General features: G+C 37.9%; 1 protein-coding gene across 3 annotated transcripts in view; it reads left to right on the top strand.

Annotated features, from left to right (window-relative positions):
* Positions 1 to 12,247, top strand: part of CFAP99 (cilia and flagella associated protein 99) — a 63,736-nt gene that overhangs the window by 31,929 nt on the left and 19,560 nt on the right. For all 3 annotated transcript variants that reach the window (XR_008746077.1, XR_008746078.1, XM_055797471.1), the window contains exons 7-12: positions 374 to 454; positions 2,624 to 2,689; positions 3,644 to 3,703; positions 7,650 to 7,738; positions 9,962 to 10,166; positions 11,909 to 12,050. Coding sequence is in view for 1 of the 3 variants with exons in the window: in XM_055797471.1 (XP_055653446.1) it covers positions 374 to 454; positions 2,624 to 2,689; positions 3,644 to 3,703; positions 7,650 to 7,738; positions 9,962 to 10,166; positions 11,909 to 12,050 (643 nt within the window). In the remaining 2 variants the exon portion in view is untranslated. The remainder of the gene's footprint in view (positions 1 to 373; positions 455 to 2,623; positions 2,690 to 3,643; positions 3,704 to 7,649; positions 7,739 to 9,961; positions 10,167 to 11,908; positions 12,051 to 12,247) is intronic.

Genomic DNA, 12,247 nt, shown 5'->3' on the forward strand with positions numbered 1-12,247 from the left:
CTGTGAATCTGAAGTTTATGAGTTACTAAACAGAACTTTTCCCCTTCTGGCAACTTTTTTTGCCTTGATAGGGCCTATAGGATTCATAATTTCTTTAGCATTTCTTGTACTAGTTTCAGGTTTTTCTTTCTTTCTGGTCTTTTGACTAGGGATTATATTACATTGGACATAACTGAAAAGCCTGGGTAGTCCCAGCTAATTGGAATCTGTCCATGCTTTCTGCACTGGCATTAATAGAAAAGAATCAATATTTTAAAAATAACTGCAGCTGTTCTACAGTAAAAGTGAATGTTTGGGGTTTTTTTCCAGCAAGAATGTGTTGCTTGAAATGTCTTATACCCCATATTTTAGACATTATTTCTTTTTACTATAGGTTCCTCCAAGCACCTACAAACCTCCAAAGGAAAAAAAGCAGCTGGAGGAAATCAAAACAAAAAATCGCCGAAAAGCAGAAGTAAGTGCGTTGTGCTCTTATTCTAGTCTTTCCTTTCTTCTAAACTGTTTCTTCTGTAATATTCCATTTTCATAAGTCTTAGAAATTTATCTGAACCATATTTGCTTTTGTACTAATAGCTCCTGGCTCTTTCTCTAGAGTCATGAAGTTTGTATCCTCTGTTCTGTTCTTTCACCCTTTTTCCTTATTTTATTATTAAATGTCTGAGGCAAGGTCCTCCTTTATTCACTATACATACCATGTGAGAAATTATGCAAGTAGCTATGTAAGGTAGCAGAAGCATGATTATTGTCTTCACAAGCTTGAAATAGTTTGATAGCTCTTTTACTCCCACAGGATATGTGGGTATTTAAGGTACTCACTTAATAAGGGCTCAAATACAAAATATGTTCAATATTTTTGTTTGTTTTCTATAGTAACTGATAAATAACCACAAATCATCACCCACTGTTTTAAAGTATCAGCAGATTATGACTTCTCTTTTGCACAGACTCCATACTCCTTCCTTCCGCAGGCTGAGAGGGTGGGAAGTCATCATGATTTGTAAAGAAGCAGAGTACATGGTCTGTGTGTTAAGAGAGCAGGAGAAGGGAGGGCCTGGAAAAACAAAGACACATCTCTAGTTATTTGATCCAAACTTTGATATGAATCCTGTTCAATGAGTTAGTTCCTATCATAGTTAAAGCAGACTTTTGTTGTCTTCTCCTTGGAAGGGAATTAATTAAATGTCAGTTTCCACTTTATTTCTTCCTCCCCACACTGCAATCACCATATCCAATCGAGTAACAGTATAAGCTTGATAAAAGGTATCCTATTTGACTCCTTTTTATCTGCACTCTCCCACCACCATTTTGAAAATGCCTTACTCTAGCTTTCACTAGCCAGTACAAGTTCATTTGTCACTGTTCTGGGCTCTCCTCATGTCCTTGTGAAAGGGGCATTGGATTCTGTTCCTAAACTATAGTAAATGCTTTAATCTGTGGTGGACTCTAGTGGGATAAACATTGCATTCTTTTTGCTGGCCCATCATATTACCTATGCTTGATATTTCATTAAAAAACAATACAACATTTTTTATCCTTTTTTCCATATTGTGGAGAAAGCACACGCCTATTTCTCTGTGTGCTTATTCGTACGTACAAACTTCCTAGAAAAACAGGGCGGGGGTGGGGGGTAGGGGGGGGGGGGGGAGGCAACATATCACAGTGCCTATATTGTCAAAAATCTATGACAACTATAAAATCACCTAACAACCAGCCCCATTGTTCAGTGGAGAAAATGCATGAATACAAGGAACAAAGGAAAAACACCACAGAAATTATAGCTGCAATAACAGCAGTTTTTGTCGCCTCTGGAATGTTATAAAACGCATCCAAAGCATTCACAAAGGTCAGTTCCCTAGACTGTTTGCTGAACAAGCTGAAATGTTAGGTCCTAAAAGAAATACGCATTAAAAATACCTTTTGTTTCTTAGCATTTTTGCAGAAGCTATAGCTGTCATTGTAAGTACCATGTCTGATCATCTGTAAGGAGGGAGAACACTGGAAGCCATACTCTAGATGAATCCTGTTCAGTGAGTTATGGACAGCTGCTGTCCAGAAAGCCATTAGAAAATCTAATCTGTTTTTCACAGCTTTGATTAGAGATTTGGTTTACAAACAAAAGAAATACCCAAACACTAGAAACGCGGCTGCCTGTACTTCCCCCTTTAAAATGACAGGTGGAATTACTGCTAGGGGTGTGCCTGTTGGAGCAACACTAGGATCTGAGATGCCTGATCATGATCTTCTAATTTAACTCAGAAACAAAAGTCATTGTTTCTTAGCTGTGTGGAAACAGTTACCACCTATGGTACTAATGTGCCATAGATAATAATGAGGCTTTTAAGCTGAATTCCTCAGGAGCAACATGTTTCATATGGGCAGACCTATCAAAGGCCTGATGCCCTATGCAAAGGATATAACCAGGCAGAAATATGTAGAAAATCAAGACTTGCCTACTTCAAGTCTTCAATCAGGAATGAAAATTCCTATCAATTCTAAGTCAAGATTTCATTCATTGGAAACAAATGAATACACTGCTTGGGGCTGCAAGGCTTTTCTAGACAGAAAATTCTTATTGGAGAATTTAAATGTACCACACTGTTTAAGCTAATTGCTTTAATTTTAGGATCTGCTCCTGAAAGCAAATGCTGACCAGTTCAGGTGTGCAACCATGAAGCCTGAAAAGAGAGAGGTATGCTACAAAGATTTTTTATTACCTAAAAATCCCCCAGTATGAAGATGAAAAATGACTGGAGTATTTAAAAATATCTCACAGTGTTTGAAAAATTTTGTTTGTTTGGGGTTAGGAGTTAAGTGCTACGATTTATAGCTGTACTGTCATTTCACATCCGTATACTAACATTTGCCTCTTTGGATGCATGATGCACAATCCCCTTTCTTATACCTCTGGTGCTGCTTTATTATTCTCCTAATTTTGAGACGAGCAGCCTTCCTGTGATGCTCCTCCAAATGGACAATTTTTCTCTAAACCCACATATTATTTTTCCATTAACTTTTATGCCACAGAGCAGCCAAGCTGAGGGAATAATGGTCCCATTCGTACAGAATTCTTGCTTTGGTTGATTTGGTTGATTCCCAGTTCATAACTACGTCACCAAACTATGTATGTAATATATTCATTTCAACATCACATCTGCATATTTTATTCACTGTGTTCATCCCCATGATACCAGACACTTTCACATCAGTATCTATAGCTAACACCATGAAATTAATTTAATAACCATCAGTAGAATTCTACCACTATTTAATAATTTCATGAAGTGTGCTTTGACACCATACTTTGTCTTCCCAAGATCTATTTCAGTTAAGAGCTGAATATATTCATATATAGGTAATATTTCATAGTCAAAACATCACTTTTTTAGCATTATTTTAGTCAAGAAATTTTAGTCAATATTTGGACGTACCTTTGTATGGTCATTTGATATGAAATATTCCCACTAAGTTGGGTGTACATAGCAAGTTTTTGTGGATATAACAATTGCAAAATATGTCCCCTATGATTGTCTGTTACACTAGATGAATATTCAAGAGTGGTTTTTGGTAAATATCTAATAATTTTGCTGATTACTTGAAAGTCTGTCTCTGATACGAAATAATGTATTTTTGGTTTGAACTGCAGAACACACATGACAGTATGAACAGTAAACCGGCATTCCAGGCTCAAAAGATCCAAAGCAAGGTGAGTAACCTTTAAGGTACTGTTGTCAGATGTACTTGAAAACTTCGGAGTGAAAAACACACATGCAAATTTTGTCGTCATGCAAGCTCTACTGTAATCCCTGTTTTTACACTGAGTTCTGTGGCCAGGAGCATAGGTTGGATTGGGTCTATAGCTCATAAATTTTGACCTATGCACCATTAATAATCCACAAAGAAATGATCAGGGAGCAAAAGTGTGGCTACTCCAGGAAGGAAGAGAAATAAGGAGCCAAAGGTAATTAAAGCACAGGCAGTGCCCTCACCAACCAGGCTGTTGGTGACAAGGTCATAACAGCAAGGTTATCTGAACGTGACAAGGTCAACGGTAGTGACAGGTTCTGCTGACAGCAAGTCATTCTTAGACAAAGCAAGGAAGCAAGTCAGGTCTGGGGTCCACCCAGGAAGTCCAGTCAGGAGATAAGGCTACAACAGCAACCCAGGTCCATGACAGCAGGAGACAGAACTGGAGAGACAACCAGGAGCAGAATTACCTCCAGCATAACGGGAAAGGACTGAAACCCATATGTGAGCTGAGGTGGGGCTCCCAGACCAGTGAGCAGAGGGTGTGAGTGGAGGTCCTGGGTGAGGCTGGCCAGGGCAATTAAGACCTCTTGGTTCCCTGAGGACCCAACAGGTAGGTTGTGTGCAATTGCGCTATGTAACCTTGCTGCCTCAAATGTACTTTCAATTATAAAGGGAGAAGTTTCTGTGTAAAATTATAAGGTCTGACAATAGTCCACAGGAAAGAAAAGAATTTTAAAGCCCTGGTGTAAGAACTCAGCACAGGGACAGAAGAATCTTCTGTCTGTAAATCACTGTTTCAAAATGAGATCCTAAAGAATGCTGAGCAATCATTTCATCTAATGACTGTCTGATACACAATATGCAGTCAGTCTGGATGTTTGTCTTGTTTCCTTTAGGCACATACTGAGGTCATAAAATCCACTATACTGATTGCTTCTCTGCTAGGATTTCCAAGGGACAGAGAATTGTAAACATGGAAAATGGGCTATTCAGCCTTAATGGTACAACACATGAAAACTCACACTGCTATTTCTGCAATAACTGTACTGCAGATAATCTTAAGTCTTACATCATTCAATCTGTCATCTTTCGTTTGTTTCAAGTTCATATGCAGAATAATGTAGCGTGGAAGCTGTTCTTGTATGTCACAAGTATCTTGTGAGCAGCTCTACCTACTCTTTAAAAAACCTACTATTTAGGTACAGCTCATACACATTGGAAAGACTGATTCCCTGCTTGGGGAACTGGGCATCTGGCTACTATTTCTAAAGCATATGTAGCCTTTATCACATACTGAAGTTTTCTTTAATAACAGTGTCACCTACTCGGTCTGCTTGTTTACAATCTAGCAGTATTTAAATTACAGGAAAACGGCTAGATCCTAGTTCCTTCTGTACTGGGAAGGGGGGGGGGGGGGGGGGGGGGGGATGACACACGACACGACCAGGAAACATTCACATAGTTAACCCAAACTTGCATGACCTGTAATTATGTGGGCTTAGTTCAAGACTTTTCTGATAATGTCAAATACTGAAACCTTAGTGCAGACTAATGAAAGTCAAACCATCTGCCTAAATTGCATAAAGAAAATATGGATCTGGCATCTTACGGCATTGATCAGGGCCATTTCTAACACGTGCTAGTATCTTCTCTAGCACTATGATCAGTTTTATCTCATCTAAACACATTTGACTTAAAGGTTGGTTATGTGGTATTCAGGATGCTGCTGTAACTTTCAGGCTGAGATAGGTATATCATTATTGACTTTTAAAATACTTTCTGTTCCTGTTGCCTTCCTGCCTGTGCAATTCTGTGAGTAGAAAATCCTGAGGAAGGTTTATCCAAGTTGTATAAATAAGATTATAATCTGTCCTCAAATTAGTGAAATTATATAATACTTTAACCAACTATTTTTCCTTTCCTCCTTTTAGAACACTCACAGTATATTAAATATATATTTTTTCCATTTCAGACACACTTATTATGTGCGGCAGCAATTCTTTCTCATTCCTGTTACAAAATATCTATTCATTTTTTTCACTGGAAAGATGAGATGGTACAAATGCATCAGCACTCTGTCTCAATCTGCCTCGCTCATATCAGGCCTTGCTGAGCCATTGTATGTTCATTAGGTGGCTATAGTGGACACAATTTTTTTCCAGAAGAATTACAGTGTTCTGTGATTTTCCCAATTATTTCCATTTTCTCACCTTGAAAAAAGGGAAGATATCTCACAACAGGAAGACAACGAGTAAAATTCAAAACTTCCTCGATACCACGTGACATAGAAGAATCTATTCAGTTATTTTACTTATACCTGCCTGCATGTATCTTGGGAGTCCTAGTTATTGTGCATATAGGAGCTGTCATATTTCTGTTTAATTTTCATACAGTCATATTCCTGTTTAGTAAATTGGGAAACTGAATTTAAAGGTGTTTCCATAATCATTCTTAGTTCAGTTCTGTATCCAAATTATAGTTAGCCAATACAAAATATGAAATCTGTATACACAAGTAATTGCCAAAAATTTCTACTTGTGTCAGAGAAAATGTCTAAGTAGACATTTTATACATAGTATAGTGTATAAAATACAGACTGTAGAGGGAATGTTCATATAATGCAAAAGACTTTGAGAAGAGTAGACCAAAAGGAAGGAAGAACATCATTAATCATTAAGGACAGTAAGTATAGTGAGTCATACAAAAGAAATAAAATACATTGTTTTGGATTATTTTCCTAAATTCTTCAAGTTATCATCATTTTGTCAAGAAACAGGTAATTAGTTTTTACCCATTAACGTGTCATCTGTGTGGAAAACACAGTAATTCTACTTGGTGAATTTCTACGTGATAGCATGTGTTTGTTATCCTTAACCTACCTAATTAATATCAATTATAAACCATCCTTTTCCTACTTAGCTTATGTATTTCAGGAGACTGCAGTACATATTTGTGCATACAATATTTGCAGTACATAGCTTGAGTGATTCTGTTGCATCTGTTTCTCAGCCGCTCTTTAAGCTGTTAATTTGGAATTTAAATACATGCTTGGATTCTGAACACAAAACTTGTCTGGATTTAGGTCAAATGTGTCATGACTAAGCTTTGTTTTCTGCAGGAATGATCCCAGTTCTTATCCCACCAGCACTACATTGCCTCAGTTCAGATCAGGTCTCTTAGACTCTTCAAAGGTGATACATTTTTTCTGAATAGCCTGTTTGGGTAGGGACCATTTTTAACTGCGAAAGAGGTTGATCCTTTCCTCCCTTAGTATTTAGATGTTGTATGGGAGTTGTTCCTAAGGCAACTTTGAAGAATTGTGAAGCAGCCACAGGATCTAGTCCAAGTCACACCGTGAGGCCTGAAAGTCACTGACAACTGTACTTCATTTCTACTATCTAGACAATGAATATAGCAATTGGTGATGCCATTTGTCTTAGAAATATTTTGAAGTTATAATAGTGATTATTTGTAAAACACTTCTGAAACCTTCCTGTGAAAGGTGGTGCTTATGTTTTACTTTAATGGTTTTGGCTAACTTCCTGTCTTTTAGAGAAGCAGTTTATTTTCTTTGTCCAAAGCAGATGGAATCTGTGTACACTACGTACATGAGCACTGAAAAAAATTAAAGGAAGTGAACACATTCTATGGGATTTGACATGGTCCAAGAGTGATTACAAATTTATAATCCACTTGGGAGACTTTGCTGATTTCTTAAGCTGCTTGAGTGGTTTATGAACAGCATGCAATTTCATTGTGAATGTCAGATTAATGTTAGATGAATGCTTTAAGCAAAATTTATGCCTTCTTAGGTCGATTTATTTAACCCATTGAAATGTGTTTATACTCTGTTTTATGGTTTACATTACTAACTATAGTATATACATTCCCTTTCCTGACAGGTTGACAATATACCTATTAAATTAAATGCTGCAGCTATTTTAAGAGAGGGTGCCCTCTATCAGCGGAAAATGGAACAGGAGCTCAAGAGGTACAATCATGCTTCCTTCTCAGATTACTTTTCACGACCCTGGATACAGAATAATTAACCACATAAAAAATAATTGAGTAAATTCCAGGTAAACTAAAGTAATGGATCTGTTGTAAGACATTAGGAAGCTATTCTGTAAACAGAGTTAACAATTAAAGAGAATAGTGGACTGAAGTGAAACTCTATATTAAAGTCATTGTTTTACTGTAGATGCTATAGAGTGTGACCACGCCAGATTTAGCACTTTGGCTAGTGCCCAGTGGCAAAGTCCAATAAGGATCACTTGTTACATTTATTCTAATTCCCCAGAATAAATAATGACCCAAATACACATCTATTTCTGTGTCCATTATAAAAGACACAAATATATTAAGCAAAATAATTTCATGTATCTCCATTTTCTTCAATGGTTTGTGGTCAACTACATGCCAAATTTGATACTTGCAGTTGTTTATATGTATATAAAAATGCCTGTCCATTTCTGTTACAGTAAGATATGGAGGACTACAAGTGTGCTGCTCCACAAGGCAGGAGCTGTGAGTGACAGCAAGGCGTGTAGGGACAGCGTCCTCACTGACAGCAGCTCAGTTCCGTAGTACCCTGGCAAGGCAGTGGAGCAAATCCAGGGACAGACAGCAGGGTCAGCCAACAGTCCAGTGATTGTTCAGATGAGTCCACAGTGACAAGTCAGGGCCGAGGTCAAGCCAGGAAGCCAAGTCAACAAGGCAGGGTCAACAAGGTACTAGGCTGGGTGCAGGCACACCTACAGCGTAGCTTAGGCAAGGACAAAGGCTGTTAACATCAGCGTAAATGTGGCTCCCAGGAAAAAACTCGACACACACAACAGGGCTTTTCTTAGCTCTTCCTCACACAGTTCTTTTCACTCCAGTCAGATCCAATGTTCTGCGGTTGCACTGCAACAGAGCTGTCTTTGAACACAAGCAACTAAATCCTAGGCAGGGGCGAGGAATGAGAGGTTGCAGGTCCTTTTGGTGTACTTAGGACTCTAAGGAATCCTGACATAAGGATTCGTCTGACATAAGGAATCCTTATTCAGCAGCATAGGTTTTCAGCAGACATTAACTAGGGAGAGGGTGACTCCTGAATGGCCACTGCAGGCTGTATTCTATAGCTAGAATTTCGGAACATTTTCACTAATAATTTTAACAAAGATAAAACCTATATCATGTCATCTTGATTTAGTATTATTTCTAATCCACCTGACTTAAAAGGCTAAGTGCTAAATATTGTTAGCGTTTTAAGTGCCAGAATGACTGCCTAAGAATGGATTTGGTCTTTGGACCTAGAAAATTTTGCTATATGGATCAGGATTCTAACAGTAAAATATGCATCACTCAGGTTCTGTTATAAGTTATGTATGTATATTGAGGTTCTTTTGTATTATATATGATACTGTTCACTCTATCGGGCAGAATTTTGTTCCACTCAGCAAAGGAATATTTTCACTATATCTTAACACTATTTTATATTAATGAGTTTTAATCTTCAGCTGCATTTAACACACAACAGATACATAGAGATAATTATCTGCATTGGAGAGCAGCAGTAAGGCACCATTCACTGCATTTTTGTGTCTCTGCCCTAGTTCTTGGCTCATTCACTCCTCTGCTGCAGGACTTTGATGGGCCTGCCCTAGGGCTTTGCTATGCTTTTCTCTCTCATCCAAGCACAAAAAAATAAGAATGTGTCTTTGCTTAATAGCTGAATACTTCTTTGCCTCATTACAACAATATTAATTGACAAAATACAAAACAGAAGTAGAATTAAACAGAATATTTTTAGTTCTCTATGTTGAAGTGGCCAAGCAGATTGCCAAAGAGAAAAGTTATTCTTTCTACCTCTAAACAAAGTAAAGTTCTAAGAAAATGTACATACTTTCAGCCTGATTCTCCCCACTCCTTATGAGAATCCATAAGTTAGCTAAAGTTTGCCCTCTCTTGGGGCTTTGTTTTACTGAAAACTTTCAGATCCATGCTCTCATGCACATTCTTCCAGCCTAGCTTTCCCAGGCTTTCCACGTATTAGAAACATATCTTAGACAGGAATTAAAATATATCTGTCAAACTTTGAAATGACCACCTATTTTCTCTGCAGAGATCAAACACCTTATATCACAACAAGCTACTAGAAATGTTTTATGAACCCTGGCAGGGCTGCAGAGCCAGATCCCTAGAATCATATACTCTTTTCTTTCCCTTGCAGAATTGAAAATTTGCTACGAGGGGCTGGAGACCCATCTGAATTCTTGAAATGGCAAAAACAGATGCGTGGAAAAGATTTGGAAGAACAGCTGGCTGAAATAGAGTGTAGGAGGCTTCAAGGGAAACTGAGTCACGAAGAGGCAGTTCTAGCCCATCAGAATGTAATTCAAGAAAATAAGAAGAAAGCTGACCTAATGAGAGAAGAGGTAATACATACAGCATGGCTCAAATTTTGCTTACATTCAATCAGCGCGAAGCATACCACAGATGACACCTACTTTGAGAAGATGTAAAAGTTCTATACAGTGTCTTTACTCCCTGGAGTCTGCAAACAATGGAAAAACAATTATATAACTTTCAGATGGAGCAATGCTTATACATTATAGTACTTTTTTAAAGTGTTTGATTTACTTGATAACACTTGCAAAGTAAATTAAATAAAACAGGAGGTTAGAGCATTCTCCCCTATATTCCTGTCATTGTGCATATGCTTTTTGAACAGATACTGAGATACTAAGCACAATTTGCAGTGAAATCAGCACTATATGACTAATTTCATTATTTTGTTAAAATGAGAGCCACAAATATAAAATAATTTGTTTTCTTAAACTAATATAATTCAATTTACTTTGTATTATCTGACATACCTAGATGTCTCTTAGGGAAAATTGAGGCAGAGTGCCCTCTTTGGATCTGTATATATGGAAAACTGAATATTTATGCCAAGAAGTACTTTCACACAGTTTCCAATATGGCAAATCGCAGCAAAACATTGCTAGATCTTTTCATTATTTCCCCAAAGTCACATTACATTTTTCCAGTGCTTTTCCTATAAACAAACAAGTGATCTAGAAATAACTAATACTGTAATTTTAAAATTTTTCATAGCCACTATGACAGATTTTTCTATTAACCCAGTTTGCTGCTATGCCCTGTAGGCCAGTCAGTATTTTTCTCTTGGCCACCTCCCACAGATGTCTCTGCAGCATCTCAGCGACTTAAGATGGTACCACAAATGTACCAGATTTTCATAAAGGCCATGCTGCAAAAGGGAAACCTGATTAATGAGTCCCTTTTCTGTCCTATAGAATCTTTCAGTCTTTGGGGGCATTGAGTCTTTATGTCTGTTTAGACAGGCTGTAGCAAGAACTTAAAGTGAACCCCCTATCTACAACTGACCACAGTGTGATTGCTCACACCCATTCCAAAGTTATTGTAATTATTATATTCACCTCAATTTCAGAGCATATATGTTTTATCTGTTAACAGAAATGTCCCAATATGTATAAATTTGGGGATGTGCAAATCAGACTTGCTCTAACGTTAGCAATTCCAGGCAGCTCCCTTCACTTCTCAACAGATGCCAGCAGGGCACTTCATCCACATGTAGATCTCCAGAAGTACTGAGCACCAATTCCCCTTTCACCAACATCTGTCATTCTGGCCCTCTTCCATCTTTTAAAACTCTAGTCTTCCATCTGAAACAGAAAGTACAGTAAGGAATCTAGTTTGGGAAAGTCCACTTTCCTGCTTCTCATTCGTTTCCTCTGACAAAGAAAGAAACATAATAGCCAAAAGTGGACTTTTGTATGTTATAGAGATATGACTTAGGACCAATATCCTGCAGACACACAACCAGCTGTTAGCCCTTTTCTTGGTATCTCCAGATCCAGAGATGGCTTTTTTGGTCTGCTTATAGAAACATGTAGGAGGGAATCCTGGGAAATAGCACTGCAAATGTTATGAAGGTCTGTTGTGGGTAAATAAATATAGAGAGGGGAGCTTAAATCTGGGTCTCTATGTTGTCCCCAGCCAATGTCCTTTGCTACTGTTGTGGATGATGTAATACTCTGAATCCAATTGTTCTTGCCCCATTTCAGTTGATTTGAGGCACTCGGATCACCAGTTACAAGGAGTTTTATTCACCTGTTTGTTTTCTTTAATTTAGAAAGCAGAGCTGATGCAGCAATATGCAGAGAAACGTCTACAGGAACAGAAAGAAATGAGAGAGCTGGTGGAGCAAGTCGTGGAAGGACACAAGAATGCAAAGCAAGCGAAAGTAAAACTCCAGAAATACAAACAGCAGATAGGTATTTATATACTGCCAGTAAAATAAGAGATTATGTCAAATGTCCCCGGATTACTTCATGATTCTTTTAGCGGGCCAATTACAATTTTTACAGAAAGGAAAGGGAAGTTGAGGCCATGCATGCCAATGAATGCATGAATACATAATCCAATAATAAGTTGGTCATAGGTAGATCAGAAACTCTAAGCTACTAGTCAT

The sequence above is a fragment of the Falco peregrinus genome, chromosome 2 (genome assembly GCF_023634155.1).
Source record: "Falco peregrinus isolate bFalPer1 chromosome 2, bFalPer1.pri, whole genome shotgun sequence".
Classification (NCBI taxonomy): domain Eukaryota; kingdom Metazoa; phylum Chordata; class Aves; order Falconiformes; family Falconidae; genus Falco; species Falco peregrinus.